Genomic DNA, 17141 nt, shown 5'->3' with positions numbered 1-17141 from the left:
ATAATTTGTTAAAACCACTTTGCTATAAAACTATAGCTACAGATATAGTTACCTTGACACGGCCAAAGTCCAGGCGATGAGAAAACGGATAGTTCCGGCAATCTTCACCGTCGTAGCGAGTTTGTTTTTCTTGATGTGCATTTGATAACTGTCAGAGCTACCGATAAGTCTCTGTCATCCGTAGTCCGAACTGTGTACAGATAACGGCACACATGCGGAAGTGCACATAGCACCATTCCCAGCGCTGTTTGTTGTTGAGAATTTTATCACGCAACTGCCATCTCTCTTCCGCAGTATAAAATCCACATAATGCTGCAGTTTGCTGAAAGTGCTGCCTTAATTGTTAAAAAATCTTGGAAAATAGTCGCAAAAATGATCATTAAAGCCTTCCTTCTGATCGGTATGTCACAATATACACTGTATTAATTAGATTAATAAATAATTATTTAATTTTGTCTAACAGCTTTGATTCAGTTGCATAGTTTTTATTAATTTTTGCTTGCGGTGGTAAATTCTCGGATTTACATCGGACTGAAAAGTAATTATTCTAAATCTTATACTAAAATTCTGCCAGTTTATAACCGTTGGACTGTTTTGGTAGCACTTGTGGCAGCGGTGTCGGCCCGACCGGCTAGTGATGCCGAGCACAAGGAGCAGAATGAGATTGCAGTTGATGCCGACCATCCTTGGCTTGGCAAATGGGAATCCATCGATGGCCGCCAGGAGAATTTTGCAAATTTCGTTAATGCTCTAGGTAAGTCTGCTTTGCATAAGGCGCATTGATTTTCAGTCCGCTTCGTCATCAGATTCAGTTAAAGCAGTGTCACAAGAGCCAAAATTCACAATTTAATTTTGCGGTTAAGCTAATTTTGTATATAGTAATTTGCTTTTGTACTCGCATTTAACGAAACCTTTTTGAGACACAGTGGTAAGAATACCTGTGTTGCAAAATTTATAAAATTTAATCGTTAAATTTTCGTAATCCCTAATATATTTAGGATCTTTGAATAAAATAAAAATTCCATAATCTCATTGTCATTCACGTTTAGGTTTTGCCCATTACACGGCTGAGCACAAAGTTTGGCACAAACTGTGGAAAGAAGGCGACCATTATCATCATCGCATCAAAGTTCCAGAGAAGAACTACAAACTAGATGTTGAGTTTAAACTGGGCGAAGAGGGCACCGGCAGCTTCAACAACACCAACTTCAAAGTAAGAAGACTGTTCTGAAAGTGATATCCTAAAGGTCAACCAGTTGAACCAGTTGAAGGCATACCTTATGGCTTATAATAGTCTGATTACAATGTGAAATGCTATCGTTACTGCGTGTTTACCCTTGTACGTGTAGTGAGTTACTTTTTATTTTGCACAGTACAAGTATACCGAAGAGGGCAAAGATCTCCATGTGGAAGTAAATTTGCTGACACATAACAAGGTCATCAACGACATCTACCACGTGGATGGTGATGAGCTGGTCAAGACGTACAAATCCGGCGATGTGCAGGCCAAACGATGGTACAGGCGCAAGAGCCATGACCAGGCTACCACGGCCGCCAGTGCCTAAGTGTTTGATTTTTTTAGAAGATGAATTGCTGTAATTTTCGCTGCTGTGGTTGTATTTCTGTACAATTTATGTAAATGCATTTAACACAGACCTGATGTGGATTCACTGAAACTCACTAACAATATGTTACTAACAATATGTTACTCACTAACAATATGCAGTTTGTTGTGAAGTGTTGCCACCGTTCATCGGGTGGCAGAGCAAACGTTTATGAAAAAACTTCGGGTGAGATGAAGTCATGAAAACCTTTACGAAGCTTATTCTTATGACATTTAGACAGGCAGAACTCAGAAGTCCAGGCAGTTTAGCATGCGTTATTGAGCGATGATAATACACCAAAGGTGCAAGCAAAAAAATCAGTTGCTCAAATGCTCCAATTACTCCCAAACTGTTTTACCTATTCACGGTTGCGTAACGTCTCAGAACCTTTAATAAATATCATGGTACGAGTACAAACTATGCACCAGAACAACACAGCGTTTACAAAAGAAACATTTTCTCTATGCTGTCCTGATCGGGGATCGTACCCATTACACAAATCGCGTTTCCCCGTTGTATTTGCATAGATATTTGCGTAACTGTTTTATCGTCGATTATTGTTAAATTATTTCACAAAACGTAGCCTTGCAAAACTATTAATCTTGGCATTATTCTTCGCCCTTTTATTTAGCAAAAGGTCAACAAATATGTTGTGATCTGATATGGTTACGATCTTGCTAGATAGAGGTTGGTCGGCCTGGTGTGCCGAGCTGCACCAGTCTGCAGGCAGGCGAGCCGACCATCCGCCCCCGGGAGTCAAAACTCTGGACGCAGGCGTTGTAAGTGGTGGAGGGTGACAGGTCGGACACGGTGTACTGGCTGATGTAATATGGCAGCCGCGTCATGGGCGTGTGCATCGACCGGTTGGCGTACTCCACGTTCAGCTCGAAGCTGAAGATGTCGGCGGCCACCAGCGTGTCCCACTGGAGGATCACCGCGCTACCCGCTCGCACCGCGTGCAGATCTAACACCGTCCTCGAGTACTGCAGCTTGTCGATGGCCTGCCGCGACGCCTCGCATTCGGTCCCCAATGGGGCGTCCACGATTGGCGTGGCGTTGACGGGGGCCGGCCCGGCACACAGCGCGTCCAAGGGATGCGCCGTGGTGTCGCTGTGTGACTGCCGCCGACGCCGGAGGTACTCCTGCAGGCCCACCGCCCGACAGTCGCAGACGATGCTGACGTTGCGGAAGGAAAGGGTGCTGTTGTCTTGGTCCAGAGAGAGCAACAGGGAAACGGGCACCGCGTGCAGTAGCGTGTAGTCCAGACTGAGTTGCTGCAGATCGGAGTTCAGTTCGGCATCGGCGACGATCTCCAGAGGGTTGCGGTCCAGTAGGAGGCGCTGCAGGCGCGGCATCTTGGAGAAGGCGTGCACGTTTAACTGTTTGATGGCGTTGCGCGATAAGTCCAGGACGGTGAGCCACGGAAGAGCGGGGATGCGCTGGATCTCCTGCAGGAAGTTGCGGGAGACGTTGAGGGAGGTCAGGTGGTTTACCGCCTCCTCAAGGTGGGTGGGGAACACGCGCAGGCGGTTGCCGCTGAGGTCCACGCTTTCCAGAAAGTTGTTACGGTCGAAAAGCCGCCGCGGGAGGGTACCCAGGGCGTTGTCGGCCAAGGAGATATGCCGCACCGAGTACAGGTCGTTGAACACGTCGCCGGTGACGTCGCTCAAGGCGTTGCCGCTTAGGTTTACCGACGTCACCGATTGCAGGCCGCGCAGGAGTTGCGAGTCCAACGCCGGCAGGCGATTGCCGTCCAGACGAAGTTCCGACAGCTCCGCCAGACCGTTCAGTGCGCTTTCGTTAAAGCGGACAATCTACAGCGACCAGCGTTAGTATTTAGAAAAATAATAATTAACTAAACAAAATATTGACAAATTATGAAATTTATTTTTAAAAATATTAACAATTAAAAGCAACGTTATATACGTAATTTAAAATGAGTGACTGTGCGACGAATAATGTACGTACTTGGTTGTTGTCCAGGTATAGCATGCGCAGCTTCAGTCCACTGAAGGCGTCGTAATCGGCGCCGGCGATCCTGTTCTGGCCCAAATCGAGTTGCCGAAGTATGACGTAGTTCTGCAGCTCGCGCTTCGGCACCGCCGTCAGGGCGTTGCCGCGCAATTTCACCGTTTCAATGATAACCAGTCGGCGGAAAGCGCCCGGTTCCAGTTCGCTGATGTTGTTGAAGGACAGGTCCAGCGTCGTCAGAACACTCACCACGGGGAAGCTAGCGGCCTGGATGGTGGCGATGGAGTTGTTGCGGGCGGATAAGACCGCCAGGCTGACCGGCACCTGGCACAATTCGCTGATGAAGTTGCTATCCAGATTGAGCCGGCGCAGACTGCGCAGTTTGCTAACAGTGAGCCGGTGGAAACTGGTGATGTTGTTCTTACCTGTATAATAATATTAAATGAAAAAAGGTCAGCGGCGAACCCGCCTTTTGAGATAACGATTAAGTATAGCGGTAGTCGGAGAAAAGGCGGTCACTCGGAACGCACGTTCTAAATGCACGTACGCCGTTCGAATAACGATTTTGGATGTTATTTTAATGTCCAAAATTCAATAATTTTAATTAATGTAAATCTGCGCAGATGAACTGACTATCTCACGGCTGCTTCCAAATTAATAAAGTAGTACTTATATAAGACTTCTTATATACTGCACTTCTATAAGAAGAACAGCCATATACTGGTCGCTAATAAATAAACACACACACACACTGGAGACACTGGTCACTAATAATAAAAATAATACCAGGAAAGTTAAAGAGATATAAAAAACAATGGTCGCCTTACTGAGATCCACTTCAAGGAGGCTGTACATGCTGCCGAAAGTGGAGGAGTTGACCGCCTCGAGAAGGTTGTTGTGGAGGTACAATCGCTGCAGCGCTAAGTAATCTTTGAAACTGCCGGGCATGACCTCCACCAGGCCGTTATAACTGAGATCCAACGTCATCAACATGGGTAATTTTGGCATCTCGTCTGGTGACACCGTCCTGATAAAATTATGAGACAGGTTGAGCGACATCAGGCCCAGCAACCCTGAGATCTCCATCAGCTTCAGCTGGAAGATGTTGTTGTAACTCAACTGCAGATGCTGCACGGACGGCAAGAAGCCCAGACTGGCGGCCTTTATTTGCGATAGATTGTTGTTGTCCAGGTGCAACGCCGTCACTTCTTGCAGGTCGCCCAGACCGCCGGCCTCGATGGTGGTCAGGTTGCAGAAACTGAAGGAGAGACTGTTTAGGTGTTTTTGACCGTCCAGCGCCTGACTGCGGATGACGTTCAGTGCCGGGTTGAAGGAGAAATCGATGGCGGCGATGCGGGAGCTGTTGGTGACCAGCCGCGCCGGAACCTCCGTCAGGGCGTTGTGGCTGACGACGAGGCCGACCAAGTTGGAGAGACCCTGGCAGGTGTCGGACGGGAAAGTGGTGAGGCGGTTGTGCGATAAAGTCAGATTCTGCACGGCCATTCCCATGGGGAAGAGGCCGGCGGGAAGGGAGGTCAGATGGTTGTGGTCCAGGAATAAATAGATGAGTTTCAGATTGGCGCGGAACGCCCCACTGTCCACGCTGTCGAGGCGGTTAAAGCTTAAGTCCAGGACGTAGAGATTTGTCAAATTCTGCAAATCTGTGCCGGAAACTGCGCTGATATTGTTGCCGCTGACGTTGAGGACCTGCAAGCCGTGCTGGTAGCCGAAGCCCAAGGCGGGTATATGCTGCAGCAGGTTTGCGCCCAGGTTGAGCTCCCTCAGGGCGAAGAGACCGTCGAAGGCGCCGGTGTCGACATTGGGCAGGAGGTTGCCGGCTAAATTAACATCTTGGAGGGACACCAGAACCCGCAGGAGGTCGCGGGGAACGCTGGCTATGCGGTTATACGACAAATCGAGGCCGCGCAGTGCCGGGAAGGTCCCCACCGCGGACGGAACCTCCTCCAGGAGGTTAAAGGGAAGGGCCAGACGGATGACCTGGTCGGCGGAGGTGTCGAGGATGCGCGTGCCGACGTTGCGCAGTTGGCTGTTAGCGAACGTCATCTCCAGCAGCGTGATGTTGCCGACCAGGTTGGCGTCCCACACCGGGATGACGCCGGCGCGCACCTCGAAGACGGCGATGCGGGTGCCCTGCAGCAACTGCAGGCGTCTGGCTAGTTGTGGCAGGTTGACGCCGGGACAGGAAATGCGCAAATCGCGCACGCTTGGGTTGTCGCAAATGCATGGTTTCAAGGCGTCCAGGTCCAGTGGGGGCAGCGTGGTAGGCTGGGGATCTCGCTAAAACACCCACTTACACAACAACACACCACTATCCACAAATGTAAAAGTTTTCTCGGTAGCTGCATTTGAAATGCAATCATGTTCCAAGAGAAAGAATGCCGCCAAGTGGCCTTAAACCTAACTGCCGGCACGCCTTGGTCGTGTAACAACAGACTGGTACACTGTACCGCTTTAATTCTTTTTATGAAGCATTCCGTAACCGCTGTGCAGCGGACATTAATCGAAGTCCACTATAATTCAAAGAGTTATGAGGAAGAGAGAAGAAGCCACTATAACCCCAAGGACTTAAGGAAACGGACTGGAAACTTAATTAATTAACTTTTGCAACGCTAACGTTATCAGGATCATAACTTCTGATACACATGAGGAGCTAGCGAAAACGAATTTGGCCTAACTAGTAAACGGTGGCAGGCGATAGCCCTACAGCGTGCACACCGGTCCTGCACCCACGAAGCCCAAGGCTGATTTCAGGCGCAACGAGAATCGGCTGGTAATAATTAAGATAATCGGCTGGAAATAATTATTATTCATCGTTCACATCAATTAGTTACAGTACTCGTATTGCCGCAGTATGCCAGGAGTAACCGAATAATAACAACCACATATGCTTATAAAAGCGTTAGGAAACTGGTATTCGAGTAATTTTTTACTCTGCTAACCGGTACTCGAGTACTCGTACAGCCTTATGCAGATACCATTCTGATTCTAGCGTTTCTCAAAAGTTTCCGTAGAAGACCGTTTTAAATATACGAGTACCATATACAAATATACCATATATCATATACGCTCATTCATTTAGCGCGACCTGGTCAAGTATCCCTAATATTACCGCACTTTCTTTCACCAGCCACTTTTCGAAAAAACCTTGCCGGTGACAATGAAAACAGTTTATCGTCGCACGAGTAGAACCCTCACGATCGAAGGTCACTACACTAGTTCAAGCATTAATTTGTTAAAGATACTTCGTAATAAAACTGTAATTTTAAATTTAAATTAAAAATTATCTTAGCATTGCCAAAGTCTATACACGATAACCAAACGAATACTGTCGGCAATGTTCATCGTGGTAGCGACTTTGTTTTTCTTGATCTGCTTTTGATAATGGCAGAGCTACCGATAAGTCCCTGTCATCCGTAGTCCGAACTGTATACACATAGCGACAGATATGCTGCAACGTGCACGTAACACCATTCCCAGCACTGTTTGTTGTTGAGAATTTTATCACGCAACAGCCATCTTTCTTCCGCAGTATAAAACCCATCCGCAATGCTGCGGATCGTAGAATTAATTTGTTTCAAAATATTAAACAGTCTTTGTGGAAATGACCTTTAAAGCCTTCCTTCTGATCGGTATGTCGCAATTTATTTAGTATGCATTTTAACATTATTATTATTTGCAAATTTGTCATGCTTAGTACGATTTCCGTCAAATTATTCCATCCAGAATTATATTAGTTAATATTTCGTTTGCGGTGGTTAAATCTCAATCAATTTGCGCCGTAAAATATTACTATAAAGTTCAAATTAAATTTTAATCATTTTAACCGTTGTATTGGTTGGCAGCACTGGTGGCAGCGGTGTCGGGCCGACCCGCTGAAGGCGAACATAAGGAGCAAAATGAGATTGCTGCCGATGCCGACCATCCGTGGATTGGCAAATGGGAATCCATCGATGGACGCCAGGAAAACTTTGCTAACTTTATTAACGCCTTAGGTAAGTTTTTTGCATATACCGTACTGTAGCACAATGAAATTCACCAGTAACGGCATCTCATAATTAATAAACGCACATACTGCAAGGACAAAAACACTATTGTGGCAGTATGCACAATGCGTTTGCGGTGTAAATTGTTACATACTTCTACTTCTGGTTTTTTTTTGTAATTTGCATCAAACGATTTTTCTCTGAGAATTTGAGGTGTGTATGTACAAGTATCTGCTCACAGTGAACTTCCTGGTGTATTGTACTGCGGGTTTAGGAAACAATGGTTTCTGAATTTAGTGAAAATTACTACATCTCCAATACTTTACTGTAAAAATTGAGTTCTTTAAATAAACTAAGAATTTTCCATGTCTGAATTATGTTTAGGTTTTGCCCATTACACGGCCGAGCACAAAGTCTGGCATAAACTGTGGAAAGAAGGTGATCACTATCATCATCGTATCAAAGTTCCGGAAAAGAACTACAAATTGGACGTTGAGTTTAAACTGGGCGAGGAGGGCACCGGCAGCTTCAACAACACGAATTTCAAGGTAAGCAGTTTGTATGTGAACCGATGTGTCCATAAGGTCAGCGAGAAATAAAAGGCAATTTGTCTTAGAATAATTTTTATAATTATGAAAATTTCACAACCTTTATAATTTTACGATAATAATCTTCATAATAATTTTAATAATTTTCATAATAGTTGGCTATTTGAATAACAGTGCGGCCAATATAATGTAATTACAAGAGCCTTCAGAGTCATCGCATATTTAATTAATACGGGTTTCTTTTGCACAGTACAAATATACCGAAGAGGGCAAAGATCTCCATGCGGAAATTAACTTGCTGACACATAATAAGGTCATCACCGACTTATACCATGTGGAGGGCGATGAGCTGGTCAAGACGTACAAAGTCGGCGATGTGCAGGCCAAACGGTGGTACAAGCGCAAAAGCCACGACCAGGCTACCACGGCAGCCAGCGCATAAATTTGTGGCCTTTGGTACAACATACTGAACATAATTAGATGGTGTAATTATAGTTGCTGTGTTTGTTTCTCTGTACAATATTACGTCAAAGCATTTCACGCAAACATGCTGCTGATTCTTTACAACGATTTGAATAATTCACGCATGTCTTTTTGTCGGTACACGTAATGAATACATGCGCAGCAATGCTTGTGAGATTTGATGCTTTTTGTAAGATTTGATGCTTTTTATAAGACTCTTAAGTTGAATACATATTACATGCCGGCTCTCGTATCTGTTATTTAGCGAAAAGTCAACAAACACGATCTTGATGTATTACGGTTACGATCTTGTTGCTTGATATGCCTGTCGGTCTGGTCAGGAGAGTTTACTGTAATTAATGTACTGGTACACTTGAAAAGTAATTTGCACAGTCATTATCGATTTACCAATGCCTATGAAGTGGACTTTGATGCTGTAACGCTCAGCCATTAAGGCATCTACCGCAAGCGGATGACCTTGACCTTTCTTAAATGCGCAGTGCTATAATGTAGACGCCTTCATAAAGGTTTTCGTTTTACTGCATCGTGCTGGAATAATTTCACAACTTGCCAAAAATAAGTAATGGAACTAACTAAGATTTTGCTTTGATCTTCCTGACGTGGTGTAAAGCTTTTTAATAAAGTTGTGGTTTCTACTGTATTACGACGATACCGTTAAAATTTTACTGAAATATTGCAAAACAAATGAGTTTTGCGAATTGTGCAACGCCTTAATCGCTCGCCTACATGCGATAGCTCCAAATTTGGTTTTAATTGTAATCCTGTTGGATGCTACCGTTTTGCGTGGTACAACTATGATCTCCCATAATCTAATGTTGGTCATGCTTACTTGAACGGCGCTGCCAGCAGTAATACGATAGGAGATTAGGTATATACTCGTATTATGGTAAAAGATCTAGGGATTATTAGTAAGTGAAACCGCAAAGGAAAAGTCGTCTGTATCTGATAGGAAAGCCAAGTTAACGGTTCTGTCATTAAGTAACTGCAGAAACGCCAGCCGAAATAACTTCCTTGGTGCTTTCCACAATTAAGAACTTAGAATACAGCTATTTCAAGTAATTTTTTTTAGTTTCCTTTACTTTACGGTCCAGTTTTTTGGCTAATTTTTTTACCATTTGTTAGATGATGATTATTGTCATTCTTTGTTCCGCCTTAGGTAATTTTCCGTGCCAATATGATTTTCAGCTTGTATTGGTTTGGAGAATCCTTCAAATCTATGTCTGGAAAAACTGACCGTTAATACATTGTATTTCAAAATACGTAATGTACACGAATGCAAACTAAGAAATGCCACGCTTAAGTTTTTTTTTTCTGCGATATTTTTCCTTAAAAAGCGGTGAAAGGTACCCAAAACCTGATAAAAATGCATTGAAATTAGACCCCATAATCCGTAAACTGCCAAATGTTCCAGGAGTATCGTGTGTGTTGGGAACCGAGTGTCAGTACCCGAGAGAGCCTCAGTTAGATCCGAACCATCCATGGATCGGCAGCTGGGAATCCATCGATGGGCGGTACCAGAATATCGACACCAATCCTAACGTCAACAGTAAACACCCGAAAATTTGGAAAATATTTTCAATAACACAATAATTTTATGTTGTGTGCGTACGTTTTCTTAATTTTATATGACATTGTATTATCTGGGCGATGCACTGGCGATGTAATATTGTTGTATGTGTACAAGTAAATCATTAATTAATATTGTGTATTGACTGTAATTATTGCACATCGTACATGGCGACGCAAAGGTAAGTTAAAACGGTCTCACAAACCTTACTAGATGCATATTACAGTGACCGACCCGCGCATTACCGATGCTGGGAGCAATGTAAAAACCTACCGGGAATTTTGGAAAGAAGAGGAGTATTTCTGCAGCGGTCTACTTGTTCCTGATGATAACGTGCGAGAGGTGTTCAGATTTGCATTAGGACAACCAGGAACGGTAACCATTGACGGTATTACTTATCAGGTAATCATGCAAAATTAGTTCGTAATTGGCGAAAGAAAGGTTAAACTCTTAACTTGGTTGTGAAGCTCGAGTTAGGCATTGATGCTACTAATTTTTTGTTTCGCTGCACATAATAAGTGTCGGAGTTTAATATTGCCGTGTGTATGCAGTACGTCTACAACGAAAACGACAAGATCCTCCATGGAGCCTTACAAGTCCCTAACCGCAACATTACATTCACGGATGTTTTTGAAGTACATGGAGACGAGCTGCTGAAGACGTATACCCGGACGACACTACAGGCTAGACGGTGGTTCAGGAGAACGGAGTCACCGCCAAGACACGATGATCACAGTCACTTAGAAAACAATGGACACGCTGCCAATGACAGTATGGACTCTGTGAACCGGCCATAACAGAAGCCTGTTGGTGGCGGAATGTCTTTGCCATCTTTAATTCAAACCATTACTATACATGTGTTTAAACGAATTTAGGAGAACCAAAGGTCATTAAACATTTCACATTTCTCCACAGTGCCCATGACAGAAACCGCATTACCACGCTGTATCTCTAAAGACAGCCGCTGTCGAAGAAATTCATGTGAGCGGGCTTCTCCGGAATGAAGCCGTAATCTCTTTCCCAGTTCTTTGATGATAGCAATGGCCTTTAATTGCTTCTGGTGCGCTATTGCGGACTGGTAGCCGTCCGCCCATTTCGCTTTGAACCCAGAAAAAGTTATTTTCTGTAGGATACGTATTGTGATAACACAACGTTATCTGGGATTCTGGCTTAGAGCGCTTAATGCACAACTATGTAGCATGAGTTGCAACGTACAATCATAATATGATACTGTAATTAATTTTATACAGGTACGTATACTCTTTTATTCCACACCCCGCAGCAATAGTAAAATTCGTCAACAGTAAAATTCGCAATAGTCTCGTTCAAAATAGTAAATTTTGGTGTTTGTTTACTTACTTTATAAGCTTATGAATAAAAGCTTGTTAATAATTTCGTTGCAATTAAACTTGTTACTGGCTATGAGACCAATATACGGAAGTCAAGCTGCCGACTTTGAAGATTGCATGGTAGCTAAATAGATCGACCTGATAAAATGTCGTGCTAAGCTTTTCCTGCGAGTCGTTCGGCATTAATTGAACATTCTTATGCAATACTCCTAGCGATTCACACGGCTGATACTGATACGCATCACCACTAACGACCCGGTAAGTATTCCCAGTTTCCCATGTTGCGGAGTGGAAAAATTCTTAGTTACTGACACCAGATCCCTTAAAGAACTTTCCACAAGATGTCCTCTGCGAGAAAGGCTATTCTCATAGGTAACGTTGGCTGTGTTTTCTTGGTACTTCACATAATGTCTTCCGGTCGCCAGTGGCATTTTATGCAATTCATGTTTACGTCCCTTTCAGCGCATTTATCTCCTTGCAACAGATTTTGCAGACGCGTCTGTAACTGAGAAATTCAGAATTAACCTAGTAAATTGGTTTTTTTTGTACAGGGTTAACAGTGTGCTGTTGTGCCCATATTGAAGGACAGACTATTCCCAAGGCCATCCAACCGGATCCTGATCATTTGTGGATTGGCAGCTGGGAATCAGTGGATGGACGATTTACCACCAGCGACGACCAGTTGAAGGACCTGAGTATGTACTACAGATATGTACGTAGGTGTAATGGCTGCTGTCGATTTTGTTTTATTTTTTTCTTATACATGTACTTGCACAGCCCTAGCGATAATTATAAGTACGTTGTTTTTTATCCACGCGCAAGCCGGGCCTTGTGTAATGAATTAATTATGAATTCCGCATGGTTACGCTAGATGCTCCGCACTATATCGAAGGCGGCAATGTGAGAGTGTACCGGCATCTGTGGAAGGAAGGTGGCCAGTTTCATCATGCGGTGGCTGTTCCCGAGCGGAATTTTCAAGCCGTATTCCAGTTTACGTTGGGACAAGAAGCAACACTCAATGTTAACGGCACAGAATATCGGGTATACACAAATTAATCTTGTAGTTCTTTTATCCTCACTAAGGCAGCAGAACCATAGCCGCTTTCGAATTCTTATGCAGGGATTCGTTGAAATATATATCATCAGAAGTATCCCATCAGAAGCATAATTAATCCCGCAAGGACTGAGAAGTTTACAGATCTGTTGGTTATCGGTTTAATTAATTTGCAAATGGAATAATGAGCTATCTGTATGTATATTTTAGTATACATAATTATAAATGCTGTGTTTCGTTGCAGTTTACATATACCGAGGAAAATGGTGATTTACACGCTACAGTGAATGTACCAAAGAAAAATAGCAAATTTCATGACAAGTATCATGTGGTGGGCGATGAACTGGTGAAAACATTTACAAGAGGCACATGGGAAGCCAAGCGGTGGTTCCGGAGAACATCGCCAAGTCCAGTGAAATCTCCTTAATTGTACAACAGCTGGGCAAGACAAATCTGCATATTTGCAGTTGTTAATTCATATTATTTTTTGTTACTTGTATGATTGTACTGTATGTACATGTACCAACTGCACAAGCAGCCAGTGAAACAATAATCTGCGGTAGTCCTCGTTACACGTTTTTGCCGTGCTGTAACAACTGCAAATGTATTTATAAATATAAATATTTTTTATTCTTTTTCATTTTCCGGCCGACATTTTTTTGCGTTCAAAAACAGAAGAGGAGGAAAAACGAACAATACACAATTCAAAACAATAATTCTCCATTTGAACACAAATTCTAGCAATTAAAAAGTGTGTGAACGTAGTAAACCCATTTCGCATATCACTTACGCTAACTAAAATTGTAAAAAAGTAACACGTAGCTGGGTTTGTACAGTTTGTATATTCATCGTCTTTTAGTTAGGCATTCAGCATATATGAGTTTTAATGTAATTAAATTAAGCGCACAGACGGCACAGTTTGTCAATTTTAATGCTGAAGGCCTATTTGTTCTTAATGGTTCTTTTTTTTTGGGCATAATGCAGTTCCATATACGAGAAGCAGGTTGGAGTAATTATCCGCTATATTAGCAATGTTATTTGCTCGCTGTCTATGCTTGTACAAGGAGGACTCGTGCGTAATCCGATGAAACTTTGGAAGTCAGGAAATGTTTTCTCATCCGTATTTCAGTGATAGCTGTGGATATACATTAGCTATCCCGGAAGTTCAAAATAAGCTTCTCGTTCGATGGGACCGCCTGATAAAAACTACGCGTACGGCGTAACGCTATTCCAGCCGGCCTATAATATTTCCAACTTCCACAGCTAGAGTACGCATATTTCAGTCCAAGGTTAGGAAAAGACGATACAAACATTTTTTACTAGACACTACACACGATGCTACAGACAAACTTACTCAAGTTATCTTACGTTGTAAATTCCCAAGCACAATAATTTGAGAAAAAAAGTTTTTATTGAGCGAAGCTCGCCAATGTACATAATTTGATTAAAGTAAAGATTTAAATTATTTACAATTTTCCTCAAATTTAGTCGTTGCGTAGCTAGGGCTGCGTAAATTTTTCACTCGAAAACTTTCTCCATTCAGCACTTACTCGCAAATTAAAACTACTCTGGTCACTTGATATCAGACAAGCTTAAAAAACATACGTTTCAAAACGAGGGTACGAGTACAGTATTTTCAAATTTATTACTGCCGTGCTGGGATTTGCAGCTATAGTAAGCTGGTTAGCAATCAGTTTAAAAAGTGGAGTACATTAAATCGTTTACCTTTTCCCCATTGATACGAGTACTCTTGCAAACCATGTTATAAACGTACACATCACAAGCACTTTTTGGAATCTTTTACTTAGACAAAACCGGCCTCGAAAGGGTCAATTTTACTTCCAATAAATCTTGCGGTTTTTTTAAAAACAGAAAATGCAAAATTGTATAAAAAGCATAATCAGGTAACCCTATAGACTACAGAAACATCGCTCTCCTACGCAGCTTTACACCAGGCTCTTAGAAGCGGTAATCTTCGTTCTGCTGATAATATTACAATTATGATAATAATAATGCTGATTTTCCGGCAAGAACAAAACGAAAAGTACGAAAAAATTATTTAAGTTTGGCAGGAGGGCGTTGAGCCTTGATTATTCTTTTTCTTCTTGTTTATTTACAACGATAGTGTCCTTTGCACCCCGACAATCGCGATTTGTGATCACGCATTTTTCCGTGATGATCGACCATGGTGGCCATGCTACAATTGCTGGAGCGGGGCTTATCATTGCTTCTGCTGCAGTTCAACCTTGGATCGGTTGCCTCGATTGATTTGCAAAAAATGGATGTTTTCGCCAAATTCCTCTCACGATTTCCGCTGCTCGATAAGCCCTGGTGCGAAAGGACACCCGAAGTGGAACGCATGATCTGCACCATCTAGACAGGTTAGCCTAAATTTTTTACCTATAAAAGACCGGCTGCTGTCCCGCCGTCAAATTACCGCTGTGATAGTCTTGTAAAAGGTTGTCTAGTTTTCTTTGACGTTCCTTCGCTGTGCACAATGTCTTACCTCGCTGTTATAATCCTGGGTGAGTCTATCTTGTATTACATACTGCTCCACTCCTTATATTGACTTTGACATTTCGTACATTTTTCCAACGATAAATTTTTTTTATAATTTAAAGACCTATAGCCGGATCTATATATCTTAGACCATTTTTGGTTGCAGAAATATTGTTTCGTTTGCTATTTTTTTAATACCAGTAATTTAATAATAGTTTTTTTAGAATTGATCAGCCGAGATTTTACGATAATATTTCATTAAATCATTGTGTCTCAGAATTTTACGATATCTGAAGTTAGTTGTAGCGCGTGTCTTAATGTGTTGTGCTGTGTTGCAGGTTTGGCGGCCTTCGTTGTCGCTGACCACCATGAAGCGCACGGCAACGACCCCAAAGAAATTGCCCCGGATCCAGAGCACCCATGGATCGGCAAATGGGAATCGATCGACGGACGTCAGGAGAACTTCGACAACCTCGTTGCCAAACTCGGTATGGCATTCAGGATAACTGTATCATGACAATATTTGAAAATACATCCACCATTATAATCAGATATTTTTAACATATTTATATATTTTTTAACTATAATTCATTTTATTTGACTGCTCTTAAACTTACTTAGCATAATACAGTAAGCGTGACCTTTTATGTTTCTGCGTACTGTTATGTACTGGTACTGCTGCGTACTGCGTACTCATTATATGCCAATGCATAGTCACATGCAGATATTGTACGTAATGATGTTGATACGTTAATTAACAATCTTATGATTGGCGATTAACGATTCCAAAAGCAGTATTGGGAAATAGTACTATTATTAATTTTAATTTGAATCGTTTATACTTCCTTTAACCTGTTATTTTGCCGGGTTATGCTGAAGCAGTACAATTATAACATTGATTTGTTATCCATTTTCCTTGCTGTTGATTAGATGCTCCTCAATATGGCGGAAACCAAAAAGTCTACCATAAACTCTGGAAAGAGGGAGATCACTTCCATCACGGTCTGGCTGTTCCTGACAAGCAGCTGAAGAAGTTCGTCCAGTTCAAGTTCGGCGAAGAGCAGAGTCTGACCTTCAACAACACCGAATTCAAAGTAAGCAAAAACATGTTAAGTAATGCGCTTATTTTGTACAGTAACCCCAGGTATACAGCTCAGCGTGTAAAGCTCTGAAAAACAGTTTGCTGTAGTTTAGAGTTCTACATTATTTTGCATATACTGGTTCCTCTAGCATTTTACGATGGATTAACGTTGATAAATTACCATAACATGACCGAATAATCGGTTATAAAGCTAATTTAATACATCTGAATTCCTACTATAAAGACAGTACCAAGCAGCAGGCTTTTAAACATGGGCTATAATATTGCAGATTACTTACTCTGAGAAAGACAAGGATCTGCATGTCGACGTTAAAATCCCCGCCAAGGGCGTCACCATCCACGACGTGTACCATGTGGAAGGCGAAGAGCTGGTCAAATCCTACACCGTCGGCGATGTCAAGGCCAAGAAATGGTTCAAGAAGGCCGTTTCCAAACCAGCCAATGCCTAAATCCATTATGGCACAGTCTCGGTTTCTCAACTATGCATTTCTTTCTCGTACTAGCTCTGTAAATTTGTTTTGATGTTTTGCTGGAATTATGTGTAAAGTTATATGAGAATAACGCCAGTCCGATGATTTAAAAACAGAGAACAATTTTTTTGTCCAGAGCCACAAATCTGTGACGGTATATGAATCCCAAAGAACAACGGAATTGAAATATTGTTTCAAAAATAAAATAACAAGGAAATTATGAGAAGCTACGCTAATGGTTACTGCCTTAACGCTTACTGCAATCTCGCCAGTCACCACAAGAAGGGCAAAATACATAGGTTCCGGCTTTTCTTTTGTGATGAGAATAACTTGTGAAATTATTGTAGAAAGGCATTTTTATGTGTATTCATACATGTAGTTGGTCAGAAATACTTATGATGATGTGCGAAATTCTAAATAACATTGCGTCTTCTCCAAAGTAAATTTTTTATGTGCAAAAATTTGGGATACAACAATCAAATTTACAAAT

The 17141-nt window shown here is 42.4% G+C and overlaps 5 protein-coding genes across 5 annotated transcripts; 4 read left to right on the top strand and 1 right to left on the bottom strand.

Moving 5' to 3' along the window:
* Positions 1 to 237: 237 nt before the first annotated feature.
* On the top strand, positions 238 to 1800 carry LOC129596222 (secretory-abundant heat soluble protein 1-like). The gene is made up of 4 exons (XM_055493451.1): positions 238 to 400; positions 602 to 754; positions 1050 to 1213; positions 1374 to 1800. The coding sequence occupies exons 1-4, from the start codon at positions 310 to 312 to the stop codon at positions 1563 to 1565; spliced, it is 600 nt and encodes a 199-aa protein (XP_055349426.1). The 5' UTR covers positions 238 to 309; the 3' UTR covers positions 1566 to 1800.
* Positions 1801 to 2088: 288 nt separating this feature from the next.
* LOC129593045 (protein artichoke-like) lies at positions 2089 to 6407 on the bottom strand. Its single transcript, XM_055489229.1, has 4 exons — positions 6312 to 6407; positions 4403 to 5873; positions 3573 to 4000; positions 2089 to 3418 (listed from the first exon to the last, which is right to left on the bottom strand). Exons 1-4 carry the CDS (start codon positions 6405 to 6407, stop codon positions 2282 to 2284), a joined length of 3132 nt encoding a protein of 1043 aa, XP_055345204.1. The 3' UTR covers positions 2089 to 2281.
* A 657-nt stretch (positions 6408 to 7064) lies between these two features.
* Positions 7065 to 8834, top strand: LOC129591982 (secretory-abundant heat soluble protein 1-like). Its single transcript, XM_055487900.1, has 4 exons — positions 7065 to 7225; positions 7439 to 7588; positions 7964 to 8127; positions 8378 to 8834. The coding sequence occupies exons 1-4, from the start codon at positions 7198 to 7200 to the stop codon at positions 8567 to 8569; spliced, it is 534 nt and encodes a 177-aa protein (XP_055343875.1). The 5' UTR covers positions 7065 to 7197; the 3' UTR covers positions 8570 to 8834.
* A 2204-nt stretch (positions 8835 to 11038) lies between these two features.
* LOC129596311 (secretory-abundant heat soluble protein 1-like) lies at positions 11039 to 13152 on the top strand. Its single transcript, XM_055493553.1, has 4 exons — positions 11039 to 11898; positions 12078 to 12221; positions 12398 to 12567; positions 12825 to 13152. The coding sequence occupies exons 1-4, from the start codon at positions 11868 to 11870 to the stop codon at positions 13005 to 13007; spliced, it is 528 nt and encodes a 175-aa protein (XP_055349528.1). The 5' UTR covers positions 11039 to 11867; the 3' UTR covers positions 13008 to 13152.
* A 1794-nt stretch (positions 13153 to 14946) lies between these two features.
* LOC129594944 (secretory-abundant heat soluble protein 64681-like) lies at positions 14947 to 16871 on the top strand. The gene is made up of 4 exons (XM_055491811.1): positions 14947 to 15105; positions 15418 to 15567; positions 16010 to 16173; positions 16451 to 16871. The coding sequence occupies exons 1-4, from the start codon at positions 15078 to 15080 to the stop codon at positions 16628 to 16630; spliced, it is 522 nt and encodes a 173-aa protein (XP_055347786.1). The 5' UTR covers positions 14947 to 15077; the 3' UTR covers positions 16631 to 16871.
* The last annotated feature ends 270 nt before the right edge of the window (positions 16872 to 17141 follow it).

Source organism: Paramacrobiotus metropolitanus, unplaced genomic scaffold, assembly GCF_019649055.1.
Source record: "Paramacrobiotus metropolitanus isolate TYO unplaced genomic scaffold, Prichtersi_v1.0 Parri_scaffold0000003, whole genome shotgun sequence".
In the NCBI taxonomy this organism is placed as follows: Eukaryota; Metazoa; Tardigrada; class Eutardigrada; order Parachela; family Macrobiotidae; genus Paramacrobiotus; species Paramacrobiotus metropolitanus.
Note: the sequence above shows the minus strand (reverse complement) of the source record. Positions and strands in the feature narration are given on the sequence as shown.

Bases quoted from the DNA above. Each gene is read 5' to 3' on its own strand.
- LOC129593045 (XM_055489229.1), bottom strand. From the start codon at position 6,407: ATGAATAATAATTATTTCCAGCCGATTATCTTAATTATTACCAGCCGA. The intron at 5,874-6,311 runs GTGTGCACGCTG...TGGGTGTTTTAG, and splicing joins GCTTCGTGGGTGCAGGACCG to CGAGATCCCCAGCCTACCAC. The intron at 4,001-4,402 runs GTAAGGCGACCA...ATTATTATACAG, and splicing joins CCTCCTTGAAGTGGATCTCA to GTAAGAACAACATCACCAGT.
- LOC129596311 (XM_055493553.1), top strand. From the start codon at position 11,868: ATGTCCTCTGCGAGAAAGGCTATTCTCATAG. The intron at 11,899-12,077 runs GTAACGTTGGCT...TTTTTTGTACAG, and splicing joins GAGAAAGGCTATTCTCATAG to GGTTAACAGTGTGCTGTTGT. The intron at 12,222-12,397 runs GTATGTACTACA...TGGTTACGCTAG, and splicing joins CGACCAGTTGAAGGACCTGA to ATGCTCCGCACTATATCGAA.
- LOC129596222 (XM_055493451.1), top strand. From the start codon at position 310: ATGCTGCAGTTTGCTGAAAGTGCTGCCTTAATTGTTAAAAAATCTTGG. The intron at 401-601 runs GTATGTCACAAT...CTGTTTTGGTAG, and splicing joins TAAAGCCTTCCTTCTGATCG to CACTTGTGGCAGCGGTGTCG. The intron at 755-1,049 runs GTAAGTCTGCTT...ATTCACGTTTAG, and splicing joins AAATTTCGTTAATGCTCTAG to GTTTTGCCCATTACACGGCT.
- LOC129591982 (XM_055487900.1), top strand. From the start codon at position 7,198: ATGACCTTTAAAGCCTTCCTTCTGATCG. The intron at 7,589-7,963 runs GTAAGTTTTTTG...AATTATGTTTAG, and splicing joins TAACTTTATTAACGCCTTAG to GTTTTGCCCATTACACGGCC. The intron at 8,128-8,377 runs GTAAGCAGTTTG...TCTTTTGCACAG, and splicing joins TCAACAACACGAATTTCAAG to TACAAATATACCGAAGAGGG.
- LOC129594944 (XM_055491811.1), top strand. From the start codon at position 15,078: ATGTCTTACCTCGCTGTTATAATCCTGG. The intron at 15,106-15,417 runs GTGAGTCTATCT...GCTGTGTTGCAG, and splicing joins CCTCGCTGTTATAATCCTGG to GTTTGGCGGCCTTCGTTGTC. The intron at 16,174-16,450 runs GTAAGCAAAAAC...ATAATATTGCAG, and splicing joins TCAACAACACCGAATTCAAA to ATTACTTACTCTGAGAAAGA.